Source organism: Oryx dammah, unplaced genomic scaffold, assembly GCF_014754425.2.
Source record: "Oryx dammah isolate SB20612 unplaced genomic scaffold, SCBI_Odam_1.1 HiC_scaffold_28, whole genome shotgun sequence".
Lineage (NCBI taxonomy): Eukaryota > Metazoa > Chordata > Mammalia > Artiodactyla > Bovidae > Oryx > Oryx dammah.
In genome coordinates this window covers 38,980,920-38,996,793 of record NW_024070212.1, presented here as the reverse complement: position 1 = coordinate 38,996,793, position 15,874 = coordinate 38,980,920, and the positions used below count along the sequence as shown (strand labels likewise).

General features: G+C 34.1%; 1 protein-coding gene across 4 annotated transcripts in view; it reads right to left on the bottom strand.

Annotated features, from left to right (window-relative positions):
* Positions 1-3,109: 3,109 nt before the first annotated feature.
* Positions 3,110-15,874, bottom strand: part of COL11A1 (collagen type XI alpha 1 chain) — a 223,231-nt gene continuing 210,466 nt past the window's right edge. For all 4 annotated transcript variants that reach the window (XM_040232197.1, XM_040232199.1, XM_040232200.1 and 1 more), the window contains 8 exons: positions 15,560-15,613; positions 15,420-15,455; positions 15,272-15,325; positions 12,977-13,226; positions 9,584-9,696; positions 7,476-7,544; positions 5,055-5,288; positions 3,110-3,841 (listed from right to left, as the gene is read on the bottom strand). In XM_040232197.1, the coding sequence (XP_040088131.1) occupies positions 3,695-3,841; positions 5,055-5,288; positions 7,476-7,544; positions 9,584-9,696; positions 12,977-13,226; positions 15,272-15,325; positions 15,420-15,455; positions 15,560-15,613 (957 nt within the window). In that variant the 3' untranslated portion in view covers positions 3,110-3,694. The remainder of the gene's footprint in view (positions 3,842-5,054; positions 5,289-7,475; positions 7,545-9,583; positions 9,697-12,976; positions 13,227-15,271; positions 15,326-15,419; positions 15,456-15,559; positions 15,614-15,874) is intronic.

Sequence of the window (15,874 nt, the reverse complement as noted above, 5' to 3'; positions counted from 1 at the left end):
ATACAATCTGTATTTACTTTGCAATAGTTATTATTTATTTGGCTCTTAGTGTATATCAGTGTGCTAGGCCCTTAATTAACTCATTTACTTTGCTGTTATCCAGCTTGCAGAGAACTATTTACTTGAAACCAATAAAACTTAAGCTTCATAATCCTCTTTCACAAGCATCATCTAAGACCTTAACGAGATTCTAAAAATATGCCCATGTGGTCATATGATTAGCTAAGATTTGCCAAAGATTCTTTAACCAGGATCAGCTAAATACTTTGTGATTACATGCCAACTTCTTGATATTCTTTTTTGTGTGTTGGGCGGTGTGGAAGGAAGCTGTAAGGAGGAAATTTGATTAGAGATTCATTTACTTGGCATTTGTGGAATATGCCTATGTGGGATATAATTATGTGGCTTGCAGTTAATATTTATGTATAATTAAATTGCCAGTAATCTCAGTATAGATTTGGCTTTCTGGAATAGTCCTGTCACCCACTTGTTATGATAATGAAAAAGCTACGAGAGCAGAATTTATACCATTGTACGCACGTGTATTATGGTGCCCAGAACTTGAATCTATTGATAATGGAGGAGCAACAAGGTAGAAAACGTACAGAATCAGAGGCAATGCTGTGGAAAATTCTCACAAATTTATGGTGTGAAGTATAGTGTGAAGGAACTATAAATGAGATTTTCCTGAATTTAAAATAATCTAAAATTAAGCAATACTCAACAATAACAGAATCTGACTCTGAAACATCTCTAAGCTATTGACAATAAAAAGCACTTTAAACCTAACTTGTTAGAGAAACATTATTTCTAAAAGAATTTAAGATTGTCATTTGAAGAGGCACTCAGAGGTTGCATCCAAATAAATAAATAAACAAGCAAACACATGGATAGAATTGTTATAGAAGTACTTTAGAGATTTAATTAATAAAAATATCAATATTTTCCTGGATGTTCTGATACTTTTGGTGTTGGTCCATTTTTAAAATTAATAATTTGTTGTAATACCTTTACTCATTTTAAATAGTAACTTTTGTAATTTTTGTTTGTAATTTTGTATTAGCTTTTTAAAAAGAATTATACCAAACTTTATGTGTATCAGGCCCAGGACTTACCTATGCCTGCAAGGTCAATATTACTCTCCATAATTTACACATGAACAATTCATAAGTTCTGGGTTGCATAGAATGTTGCATAGTATCCATTTTTCCTTACAAGAGAGATTCCTTTTGTCCAGATGAAATCAATAAGGAGACACAGAAAAAATTTGATAGCATGCAGAAGACCATATCCATAGATGAAAGGTTTAGGAAAGGATAGATGAGTTAGCTATTAATGCATTAATTCTGTTGAGGGCCACATTTGAAGCCATTTTGTTTAAGTGGAAAAATGATGCAACCTCCCCAATGCAGGTCAATATGAAAAATATTCCCTCATTACTATGCATTCATTAAATTGTCAGATGTATGGAATATTACTCTTGATAGACAATATTATGTATGATTTAGAGTCTATGACGTGAAAGTTGCTCAGTCATGTCTGAGTCTTTGAGGCTACATGGGTTATACAGTCCATGGAATTCTCCAGGCCAGAATATTGGAGTGGGTAGCCTTTCCTTCTCCAGGGGATCTTCCCAACCCAGGGATTGAACCCAGGTCTCTGCATTGCAGGTGAATTATTTACCAGTTAGGCCACAAGGAAAGCCCAAGAATACTGGAGTGGGTAGCCTATCCTTTCTTCAGGGGATCTTCCTGACCCAGGAATTGAACAGGGGTCTCCTGCATTGCAGGCAGATTCTTTACCAACTGAACTATCAGAGAAGCCTGTACAGTCTATATTAGAGTCTATATTTCAAGTAAAATGTCTGGAAATTCTTGTAATGCTTAAATTATGAATGTTTGAAACTTCATAAAGTTTTTAATTATAAAAATATTTTAAAAATTTAAGCAGACCCTATCATTTTGTTTATAGAGTTTATTTTAGAAATGTGGAGAATTTTAAATAACTAATCTATGAAGGATAATATTCTTTTCAGAAGTGTAAAACTATTCTAACCTGGATGGTCAAGAAACAAATTGAAAGCCTTTTATGCAATAGAGTAATTTAAAACCTATTTAAGAAAGAGAATGACCAATCCAGGTAGACAAGACTTGAGTTTATTTATACCATTCATATCTCCCTTCTTGAAAGGACATTTACAAACTTGATTTAAAAAATAAAAGAACTTCTGAATGACAATGTTCACGTTTTAATTTCAATATTACAGGTATGTTCTTTTGTGATAAATTATCAGTTGAAAATGTTCCAGTGAAATCTAGTATCAATTAACTTAACACTTCATATAAGAAATAATAAAACATTTATTTTCAAGTCTTACATATATTACTTAAAATAGATACAAAGTTCAATTTGTTATTTTTAGATTTTACTGCTATTTCAAGCTACCTGAAAGAAAATGCCTTAGTGGAAAAAAATATTTTTATTTTTTTAATAAGTATGACTTTTAATACAAGCACTATTAGTAACAGTTCACCCTTATGTTATTTAGCAGTTAGGTAGGTCAAATAATGTATGATATTTTCTTGAAAGAAAAGAAATAATATTTGTTGGACAGGTGCAAGTAAAATAATATTTGAAGACTATATGCAACTTAGCATCAAATTCTAGAAGTTGACTGATTAAAATATAACATTTAACAAGTTCATAAATAATTGCTTAGTTTCCATCTTTTAATATTAACCTGAATAGCTGAAGCACACTGAAAACAATGAGATGAGATAACGTAGTAAGAAAAATTGTACATGTGATTGATTGCTTGATGGAGGCATCAATCTGTTAAAATAGCTTCTCATACACGTTTTCCTGTCCAAAAATATAAACTTTCTTGTTTTCCATATTTACAAGTATCCTGTGAGATCCTGGATTCTGAAAAGAAAACGGTTGAGGTATAGCACTGAATAGAGCATCAAAATGCATGATGTTTTTGGCTGAAATTCAGCAAAGTTACGGTCAGAAGAGAAGAGTTGCTCAGTATGTGCTTCCAAAAGTCTTCCAGGTTTTGCCCTCTGAGAAATTTGTTGGCGACATCAAATAACTGAACTCTTCAACATCAATATATACAAAGGCATTTTATTATTCATCAAAGAAAGGGAATTAGAGCCACCAGAAATTACAGTTTTATTTTTTCATAATACATATATTTATTGCCATCATATTTCTGCAATTGTCATAAAATTAGAGTCAGATGGAATTCAGAGACACGTGCAAGTTTTGGAAATGGACACATAGATAACAGTACAGAACTGTACATAAAATTACAATTTATTAAACACATTGTTTTAGCACATCCTTGATGGATGGGAATGAGCACCATATCTTTTATGAATATATATTTTTCTCTCTTTTTTTTCTACAGCACCAAAGAAATCCAAATAGGAAAAGGAGAGATGAAAATTGGGATTCAAGAATAAGGCCTGTTTCCATCTCAGCCACACTATCTTGTATTTTTATGATTTTCAAAGTTTTGTCATGTGGTTCTGCACCCACAAGGGCATCAATATTTCCTAATTGGTACATACATATGTAGCAAGTTATTTTCTATACCATTCTTATTCAAAACTTGCATGTGGCATAAAATGGGTTGGTGGTACCAAGGTATATTTTCTGTTGATTTCATATGTTCTTTGTCCTAATCTTAGCCAAGAAAACAAACAGGACCAACTTCAAATCCAAACTTCTGATTCTGATCACCAAAGTCATTGATCATTACATCAACGATAGGTACTTGATCAATTTTCGGTGTATTGATTTCAATCACAGTCTTTTCATAGCCTTTTCTGGACTGTAAAGTGAAGAAGAAATAAAAAGTTATACAATCATTGCATACTTCTAACATACATTATTTTTTTCTTAAGCCTCTGAGTAAAGGTAAGAAGGTAAGAAAGAATAGAATGGAAAAAAATTTCCCATTATCTTTGTAGTAATTCACTCTTTTTGTTATCACTGATGTCATATGTAGTTTTAAATTTTGAATGTTGACCATATTTAATATTTAGCTGCACATATTCAAAATGTTACTCTAATATACTGCACAGCTGCAGAGAATCTTACTGAACTGATATATACATTTTAATATGGGAACACTGATATTGGTACTGGGTCATATCTTTGCATAAATAATATATCCTTACCATTGTTATAATAATTAAGATATATATATATGTATATACACACACATATAAGCAAATTTTCTAAGAAAAATTTGAATACAGTGTAGGAATTATAATACAAGAAGTCCAAAGTCAAAGTATTTCTGTTGCTATGTATTAATTTTATGAATAATTATTAGTACATTATACTGGGAAATCTAAATCACTTGCTCCTTTCAATATACAGTATGTTCTCTTCTTTGGTCTATTTGTAAGCTACTTACTGTGTTTATTTGTAATTGTGGCTTTTCAGTAATCAGCTAGGAAAACAAATTTTTTAGGCTCCTCTCTTGGTCATTTGCTGTTATGAAATTACCATATGTGTGAGAAAGACAGTTGCAGAGGATTAAAATAACAAAATGACTATATCTGTCTAAGCTCTTGTAACATAATACCAATCAGCAAACCTCTATAAGCAAAATACAAGGTAAAAATTATCTATAGTATGAATGGTATAATGATGATTCCTTTAACTGTCATTTTAGAATCACGAATTTAGGAGGCAAATGAGATAAGGCTCTTGATCTTTTTCATTCCAAGAAAAACTAGCTGTAATAGTATTTAAATATCAGAAATAATTCCATAAAAATAACATATGACTCAAGATTACCTTCTGCTATGGCTTTAAAAGTGTGTCTATATGTATGTTTCAGTTTCTGTATCTATGTTTGTGAGTGACTGCTAGTGGTTTCTAACATACTGTACTTTAATATGTCAGTGTTAAGCATCGAACCTTAATGACAATTGACATCCCCTTCATGAGAGAAATCTGACTTAGGGCTAAAGTGGAATGGTTACACATTGCCTCTCCTCTCTGTGAAAGAAGGCCACAGGGACTACACTCACCGCGCAGCCATCAAATAGGGCTTTGATGTAAGGGTTGTTGTCATAGGACATCTCCTCGTCATTTGATCCCAAGAACCGAAGTGCTTTGTCATAGCTTCCTGATGACACGTCATACCAGGCCACTGACTGATGGCAGTAATAAGTGAAATTTTGCCGAGCAGAGGCAGTCAGCAGTTTCAGGAATGTCATCTGCACCATATTAATGGAATTGCCTTCAACATCTAAATATGAAAGCTGAAAATAAGAGAATAAAGAGATGCATAAAGACTCTTTTCTATTATAAAGAATAAAATCACTGTCAACAGTGAATTGAGATCCTAGAAGCATGTGGATGTATCAACAGACCTATTTCTTACTTAATGAAAGAAAGTATGCACTGAGAGTCAGAAGACCCAGATATAGAAATCTGTGAAATGAAGATGGGTTTTCATCTTAGCTACTATCAACAATACTTATCTTAGAAAAAAAAATCATTTTACCTCTATACTTCAGTTTCCTAGTTAGTCAGCAAATACCACAAAAAAAATGTAATTGTTTTTGTTTGTTTCCAAGGATTCTTTCATTATATTCCTGTACCTTTTTGATATAGTCCAGGGAATTCTCCAGGCCAGAATACTGGAATGGGTAGCCTATCCCTTCTCCAGTGGATCTTCCTGACCCAGGAATTGAACCAGGGTCTCCTGCATTGCAGGTGGATTTGTTTTACTAACTGAGCTATCAAGGAAGCCCTTTTGAATAATAGAGTGGTAAAACAGTGAAAATGAAAATCAAGGAATCTCAGTGAAATGCAAAGATTGACTGTTTTTATGTTTGTTTTCCCCTATTTTCCTAGTATACCTGTTTGATTCAAAATTTTCAACATGTTCCTGCATTTTTCATTTTGGGGCCACAGTCTTCCAAGAGGTTTTTGGTCTTCTAATTTTCACCACAGACCTGCCTGTTTGTCTGTTCTTCGTTGATGTAATTATACTCATCTTTGTATCACCAGCACCAAGCATATTGCCTGAGACATGCAAGTAAATATTTGTTATCAGGGAATACTTAATTTGTGTTTTGAGAAGGAACACAGTCCTAATTTCAAATTATTAAAAACTGTCTCTTTCGTCAAGCTCATAATTTGTTATACTGGGTATAAAACTATCTGGGATTAGCTGAGACATATAAACCTATATTTTAAAAAATTAAGTAAGAAATTTGCCCAGGTTATAGATTAATTCAATATAAAGGCAGTTATCTGTGATTTTCCTTCTTATTGGCCTGCCCTGATAGCTCAGTTGGTAAAGAATCTGCCTGCAATGCAGGAGATCCTGGTTTGATTCCTAGGTCAGGAAGATCTGCTGGAGAAGGGAAAGGCTACCCACTCCAGTATTCTGGCCTGGAGAATTCCACGGACAACTGTCCACGAGCAACTTTTGCTTCACTTTTCCTCCTTATCATTGATTTACTTAATTCTTTCTGATTAACAGTTCAGATGATGAGGATACCTGAGAAGTTAGAGAAAAAAACTGGGAAATCCACTCTAAGGAGAACAAAAGGCAAAAAATAAAGTACACACAGAGAGTTCTATCTGTGTATGTATTTTTATCTCATACAAAGATAAAACTGTAACATGGATATATAATATGTAACTTGAAAACTGAACTAGAGATTTATGATGTGGAGGATATTAGTAATATGTGTAGATTTTTAGAGGATAACGATTGTATAAATAGTCATAAATGGAAAATCATAGTTTTTTAAAGAACTTTGAAAATTTGAATAATTATCTGAATAAATGAGAAACTTTCATTAGAATACATTATAATTAACATTGCAAAAACAAATATATCTTAAACAGCTTTTAAATGCAAATTTAGTTTTGGCATGCAATGTTAAAATATCTCCAGAAAGTGACTAACCACGAACTGGTGATTCTATGGAAATATCTAAGTAAACATGTGCTGTAATCCATATAAAAGGTCAGTCAGTCAGCTCACTTTATTTCCAGATGTAACTATTGGAAAAAACATTTCACATTCCAAAAATTCTTATTGCAATTGAAAACAAAGAATAAATTAGATTTCAAGTATAAAGGAAATGAAATAGAGATCCTAAATAGGTATTATACTCTCTATAACTCATATTTCTAATATAATTCATTTTTATGCTATCTATCTCAAGTACTTAGTGAAATGCATACTTTATTTGATTTTATTATTTTAATAAATTTAATATATTTCCATTTACTTTGATAAAAATTTTAGACTTCTCTCTAAAAATCCCAAAATTGGTCTAAGAAATTTAGATAAAGCAAACTAGAGAGTACATGGAATCCTGCTTTGTATGATTTAGACTTTCACAGTAAGGGGCTAGAGATTACATAATGTGAGCTTGAGTAATGACGTTTAAGATATACCACTGCATGCTAAGGTAATAACATACCAGTTTTCCTCTCTTAAATTCACTAAACCAGCTTCCTGGTTTCTCCTTTGGCCATGATGAAATTCTTACCTGTTGCAAAGAAAAGGAAAGTTAGAAAGCAGGTTAAAATTATAAACAATATTGTTTATATATTTATCATTTATTTTCAGTAATACTATGATGCTAAAGAGTTTTTTAAATGGTTTACCTGGATAATACAAAACAGGATAAAGAGCAAAATTTCAGATAGATCTGTGAATTCCCATTTAGTGAATTTTGAAACTTTTTTTTTTTTTTCCTGTTTTCTTTAACTGCTACAAAATAAGGGAGGTGGAAAATAACCTCGTAAAGGCATACCAAGTGTTGGCTATAGGAGATGTGGGCAGAACTCTTAGGCAACTCCTTGCAAAAGAAACCCTCACAATGCCAGTTGGCATCTGCCATCAAGGCAGATAGAAACCTTTAGTAGTTCATAACCAAGGGAGGCATCCTGAAGCATCCAGTTAGTAACTGAGGCCTGAATGCTATGGAGAAGTCAAGATTAAGCTTGGCAGGAAGCTAGCCTAATCATTCCCTGCTGGGGAAAATGATTAGAAACTTTTATAAATGTTATTGTTTAGCTTTGCAAAGATCAGCAAAATATAAAGGTATTTAAGGCCTCGCTTGGAGAAGGCAATGGCACCCCACTCCAGTACCCTTGCCTGGAAAATCCCAGAGGAGCCTGGTGGGCTGTAGTCCATGGGGTCACTAAGAGTCAGACACGACTGAGAGACTTCACTTTCACTTTTCACTTTCATGCGTTGGAAAAGGACAACCCACTCCAGTGTTCTTGCCTGGAGAATCCCAGGGACGGGGGAGCCTGGTGGGCTGCCGTCTATGGGGTTGCACAGAGTCGGACATGACTGAAGCGTCAGCAGCAGCAGCAGCAGCAGCAGCAGCAAGGCCTCACTAGAGGGAATTTGAGTAATCCTGTAAGGGGAGGCATTTCCATTTTCCCACATTTCTCTGTGGACTAGAGGAGCTTTATTATGCCTCCCCACATGCAAAGTGTGGTTGGGAAACAGAAGTTGCTTTGTCTCCTGCTCCTACTAGCCATCATTCACTTACAAACTAAATGTCTCTTCTAAAGAGATTAGTCACAAAGCTACTTATTTTCTTATAAACCTGTGGTTACCAAAGAGGAAATGTGGAGTGGGGTGGGATAAATCAGGAGCTTGGGGTGAACACACACACACTACTATACGTAAAACAGATAACCAACAAGGACCTACTGTATAGCACAGGGAAATCTACCCAATATTCTGTGATACCCTATATGAGAAAAGAATCTAAAAAAGAATGAATATTTGTATGTATGTATGTGTATATATATGTACACATCTATATAATATATATATCTGAGTCACTTTGCTGTACACCTGAGACAAACACAATCTTGTAGATCAATTATACTCCGATAAACTTAAAATATTTTTTAAAAGTTGCTTGTTTTGTCTCAAGGAGGTTCTGTGCCTCTGCATGCCAACTCCACTTACTAACAAGAATATGATTTTTTTTAAGTATACAGATAAAATAAAAATGTCCCATCTATAAAATGTTTGGAGAAGGTAATTATGTTAGTGAAAAATCTTATATTAATAATTTGCCTATAGCTTTAAAGATAGAACTCACATATATTGATACTGCTTGGTGAAAATCAAGGAATATGTTTGAAGAGACTATCTGAAAGTACAGAGAATACTCTTATGTTAAAGATTTGTTCTTGTGTATTTTGTATATTTTGAGCATAAAATACAGCTGTGAGTTCTATCACATGGTAATTGGAAAGAATACTATTATGCATATACTAAAATCTGATAGTCAGCTGTGCTGTGTCATGGAGAGTCATAGAATTTTAGAGAGCAAGCAGGTGCATAAAGAGTACATCTGGCTAAAAAATAAAAACTATTTGTTAACTACGTGTCTCACTTTGGTGCCTTATTCATGTTTATGCAAATGAAATGCTCTAATTACCCCTGTGAAAGCAGATAAATGAAAATATGACAATATAATTTTCCTGTTTAGTTCAATATTGCAAAAACATGGCATAAACTGTCAACAGTCACCACCAAAACAGATTGGTTACTTACTCCCTCGGATTTTTTGTCTGGATAAATGCAAGTCTCACCACCAGATGTGAAATTACAGTAAACTTTGAAGGAATCTCCTGAGCAACCTTGGTTGGGATCAATCCAATATTCACCTGAAAGCAGAAAAAAATAAGTCATATGCAAATACATTTTGGGCTTTGCTGGTGGCTCAGCTGATAAAGAATCTACCCTCAATGAAGGAGACCTGGGGTTGATCCCTGAGTTGGGAAGATCCCCTGGAGGAGGGCATAGCAACCCACTCCAGTATTCTTGCCTGGATAATCCCCATGGACAGTGGAGGCTGGTGGGCTACAGTCCATGGAGTTGCAAAGAGTCAGACACAACTGAGAAACTAAGCAAAGCACAAGCACAAATGCATTTATATAAAAAATTGAATATATTAGAGGGCCAATTTTATTGAATAAATAAGGAAAAATGAATAGCCATTGATTTTTCTACATGGATCACTTTTATGCTTTTGGTCACATTGGGGTGTATGTTTGAAGAAAGAATGACCTATTGTCTTGTCTGCCTGGAACTTTGCAAATGTCCCCATCTTTCTGGAACATCCTTTTTTTAATTCTTAGCATGCCTATTACTTTTGGGTTCCAGCTTAAATGCCTCCTCCTCAGATATTAATACCTTATTGATTTACATATAATAAATTGCAGGTACATGGGTGGAGATATACTTGACCCTAAATCCTATATGTGTTATTTACTACTTAAGTGAAATCCCATGGACTGAGGAGCCTGGCAGGCAACAGGCCATGGGGTTGCAAAAGAGTTGGACATGACTTAGCAACTAAAACAGCAATAACCTGAGTATAATGGCCATTATATTTTTCCTTAATTTATTTATCTGTAATGATGGAGGTGAGAGTATCTACTTAGCTTCAAGGATCATTCTTTTGCATTACTCTATAACAAAATCTTTCATTAAGTAAATGTACTCCCTCTTTAAATGGACTCCAAATAAGTCTATTTTATATATTTAAATACAGTTTGCTATTAATTATATTATCTAAATGGTACAGAACTAATTTTATCATGTAAATGACCATGACCATTAATTTGGTGTTAGGTGAGTAATGATGTTAAGTAGTGGGACTAACAAAAAGTTATTCTTTAAGTAATTGACAATGGGGTTATTTAAGAATAACTGGGGAAATAGACTTGATAAACATGTGATGACTACTTCTCTCCTACCATTCTTCATGCTGCCATTTCATTCAAATATTTATTTAAATTATGCCAATTCACTGATTATGAACTTTAAACAATGTAAAAGCTCAAACTGCGTGGTTTAGTATTGGAACTCCTGAACATTTAATATCAGTTTGCTTTTTAAAATAAATTCTTTAACAAAAAATTATGCTTTTTCTGATTACACCATTAATAATTTCACATCTGGAACCAATTAAAATTCTTGGGAGAAAATTACACAAGAAAATAAAAATCATCTAAGATTTTACCGACTGAAATAACCACTCTTAATCTTTGATATTTCTTAGGGTTTTAAAGAATAAATAATTTTGAATTATCTGGTGAACATTATTTTTATCTCTTCTTAGTTAACATTGCTACTAGATAGTCTTTCAAATGACATATATTTAAATTAATAAGATGCTTTTATGGCTTTTTGCCATTTCAGCTTGCAAGAGATTTCATAAGAACTCTCTAATTTTGGATAGCAGGGGAAATCTGTGTCTGTCAAACTATGCTATTATAAAACTTAAGGTTTACCTGTTGCCATCATTAGACAATAATAGCCCAAAGGAATTGTTCTTTCTGTTTATCTGTGAGTTTCTGCATGAATAACAGTGTCTGACACCAATAAATAAATAAATAAATATTTAATTGTAATTAACACAAATAATTAATAAAGTTAGCTAATATATAGAAACCACCAGGAACTGTAGTCCACAGTGAGCTTTCTATCCCCCAAATTTATAAAATTGAGCATCAAGTTCTAGTTAATCATATGTTGTTTTATGTTGTCAGTAAATGCTTATCATTTACATTTGATATTCAGTCTCATATGTATGATTACCTTAGCTAGATCAGAAATGTGGGTCATTCTTTTTATAAATCACTGAATTAATATGAAACTAAACAATATATAAATGCAAAGATTTTTGATAGCAGTTTGTAAAGAATCCTTAATAATTATCTGTGTCTCTTTTTAACAGATTGTGCTTAAGATAGGAGACTTTTAAGACATTGTTTGTAATAAGGAATGTCTGTTCTTGAATTGCATATAACTTTTCTGTCTATGCTGTTATTTAGATCTCAGTTACAACATTCATTATATGATCGATTGTGAAAAATAATGTTGTCACACAAGTAAATAGAGTGACAAAGTATTTCCACTTAAAGTGGAGATTTAAAATCAGATACAGATCTGCCCATTTTTGGTTTAGTTTAGGACAATATGAGTTAGTCACTTAAGATACCTGGGACTGTTAGCTTCTCAGAACAGGTATACAAGAGTTTTGTCAAATAATTTTGTTGTTTAGTCACTCAGTCGTCATCTAACTCTTTTGTGACCTCATGGATGATAGCCTGTAGCTAGGCTCCTCTGTTCTTGGCGCAGAGGAGCTCAAAGGCAAGAATGCTGGAGTGGGTAGGTATAGTAAATTATTTTGATACAATTACAAACAAATCATTCACAGTTGTTCTTGTTATTCATGAATCAATGAAATAAATTTTTGCCTCAAAATATCCTATTCCTTAAATACTCTTTCCAAATCATTGCTAAACTGATAGGTCACATGATTCAGCTATGCTACTTAAGCCTTAGTGTTATATAAGTTAGGATATAGTATATAAATATGTAGTAATATGCACATATGTATGCACACATCATACCCATTCTATGACAGTAATTAAATACCAAAATACATTTGTGTTATCTTGTTGTTGTTATTTTTTAGTCGCTAAGTCATGTCTGACTCTTTTGTGACCCCATGGACTGTTGCCCGCTAGGCTCCTCTGTCTGTGAGATTTCCCAGGCAAGCATACTGGAATAGGTTGCCATTTCTCTCTTCAGGGGATGTTCCCGAACTAGGCTTCAAACCTGCGTCTCCTGCATTGACAGGGGCAGTCACCAGGGAAGCCCTTGTTATCTATAACCATGTAAAAATGATCTTGTCATCATTTAATAAAAGCTTATTTAACAAGAAAAAGATTTTCCAAAGTAGATCTAGAATTACAGTGTAAATGGCTTATTTATTTATTTATTTTTTGAGTCTACAGGATTGGAATTAAAATCATTCACTCTCATTTTATTTAGACTCTCTATTAAGTATTTAACTAGAATTAATGAGCTGACGATGCATCTCAGTAACTTAGAAGCTCAGGACATTCACTTGGTCATGTATTATTAACATACCATCTGGGAAGTCAGGGTGGCTGAGCTGCAGATCTTTGCAAGTTCGGGCTGGATTGGTCTGTGTCCCCATTGGAAACTTCATATGCTCGATGTCTTGTTTCAGGGAATTGAGGGAACCAAATATTTCCTCCATTCCATCATTGTAATCCAGAATATTATCACCTGCATCTGCTTGCATGCTTTCAGCATGTCTTCTTGTTTTTTTGGGTGACAAGATTGGTAAAGGCTGTATGACTTCACCTGGTGGACCCTGCAAAAGAGATGTCGTGCATGTAACTGCTTCCTAGGGTCAAATAGTCTACAAATATTAATCATCACTGACTATGTTGTGAGAGATTACTTTGTTTAGCCTTTCAAAGTTTTCCTTATATTTAAAGTTTTCTCTAATTGCTTTTATGTATTTATTATACATATATATCTTTATATACAAACTTTATGAATTCTTTAAAAAGAATCTAGTGGAGGTATTGAGGTAGGCGCAAAAATCAGATGACTTCTGGACCTTTTTCTATACAAGTAACAAAGCACAGATTTGTGTGGAGATATGTTACTCCTTGGAAGGAAAGTTATGACCAACCTAGATGGCGTACTCAAAAGCAGAGACATTACTTTGCCAACAAAGGTCCGTCTAGTCAAGGCTACGGTTTTTCCAGTGGTTATGTATGGATGTGAGAGTTGGACTGTGAAGAAAGCTGAGCGCACAAGAATTGATTCTTTTGAACTGTGGTGTTGGAGGAGACTCTTGAGAGTCCCTTGGACTGCAAGGAGATCCAACCAGTCCATTCTGAAGGAGATCAGCCCTGGGATTTCTTTGGAAGGAATGATACTGAAGCTGAAACTCCAGCACTTTGGCCACCTCATGTGAAGAGTTGACTCATTGGAAAAGACTCTGATGCTGGGAGGGATTGGGAGCAGGAGGAGAAGGGGACGACAGAGGATGAGATGGCTGGATGGCATCACTGACTCGATGGATGTGAGTTTGAGTGAACTCCGGGAGTTGGTGATGGACAGGGAGGCCTGGCGTGCTGCGATTCATGGGGTCGCAAAGAGTCGGACACGACTGAGCACCTGAACTGAACTGATGTTATATATGTTACTTTTTAATTTACTAACTAGTCCTCATTTTCATGTCCTATCCCTGCAACTAGACTTTAGTCTCTGAAGATTAAAACATTTTTAGGTTCTTGTATTATATAATGAGATGTCCATGGTACTTGATAATAATGTATATCACATTTAAAAATACACATTAGCTGGTTCCAAACATTTATATCTGTATACATAAATAAAGAAGTGCAATCAGACTTGAATTTACATATCTATAAGAGTAGAACTACATCAAATAGTTAATCTGTACTTTTATGGATTGAATTCTATCCCATAAAAATCCATGTGTAGAATTCCAAAGCCATAGTAACTCAGAGGAAGATCTTATTTAGAAATGGGGTGGCTGTATACATAATTATTAAAGTGAACATGAGGGCATTAGGGTGGTTCTTATTCTAATATGACTGGTATCATTCTAAAATGGGAAAATCTGGCACATGCATAGTCAGAAGACCATGTGAAGAGACAAGAAGATAGCCTTCTACAACCAAAGGAGAGAAGTCTCCAACAGATCTTTCCCCGACACACCACCTCAGAAAGAAACAATGTTTCCGACACTCTGGTCTAGGACTTCTGCCTTCTAAATTTGTCAGACAAAACATTTCTATCCTTTGAACCATCTAACCATCTAGTTTTTGATTCTTTGTTACTATCATTGCAGCAAATTAGTACTTATATAGCTTAGAAACAAGTTCAAGAAGAAAGTCTCAAATTTTGTCACATGGATCTAACACAACAGTTGTGTGAACCCGGGTAAATGTCAGATTTAATAAGTGGTAGCTATTATTATCATTATATGCAGTAGGAAAAAAATGCCAAGTATCTGAACTTTACTTTTTATTCCTAGTTAGATATTAATATATCTTTGTGGCATACAAGCAGTTGCTCTCATGAAAACGTGATATAAAAATATATGATTTTCTTGAAAAATAAAGCAAGATATTATAATATATAGTTACAGTATCTTTATATTCAAAGAGTGAAGCCAATTTGCAGGCAGATACTTTATTATCTGAGCTACTAGGGAAGCCCAATTAAAAGACACGTGAGTACTTAATTAAGGTAGTTGCTATTTCCTAGAAAATCAGTGCTTTGACAGAATGTTTTTTCATTCTTATAAATTCAGAGAAATCACTGGCCATCTCGATGCTAATTGCCAAAATATTACTCTCATTACCATGCACTTACCGGAGGCCCAGGAGGCCCTGGAAGACCACTGTCACCCTTCTGGCCAGCAGGTCCCTATTAAAAAGAATAAGCAACAAGATAAATGGAGACCAAAGCATTTGAGTAGGCATCACTGAAAAATTTAAATGCCAAAGGGAAAGGTACTTACCGTAGAGCCTTTAGTGCCCTTTGGACCTTGAGGACCCTAAAAAATGCAAAAGCAAAAGTAGACATAAAAAAATCTAGAGAAACTATGTCTCTTTGATTTATTTATGTTAACCTTGTAAAATTCTTCTCTCTTGTACTTACTGGTAAGCCTGGAGGACCAGGTGGACCAATGGGACCAGCAGGACCTGGAATTCCCTACAGAGAAGTTTCATACAAATTAGTTTTTCTGTGATTCCATTTTTATACGTTACATAACAACACACACTACAAAATTTATACAGTGCAGAAGTACAGAAGAATGGCTTGAAATTTTCCATTTTAAATCTAGGAAATACCTTTTGCAAGATAATCTGTATTTTTTTAAAAAATTTTGCTGCAATCTCTCTCTCTATATATATATCTTTATGGTCCTACGGCCTTGAGAATAATGATTTGTATGTGTTGAGGATTCAACGA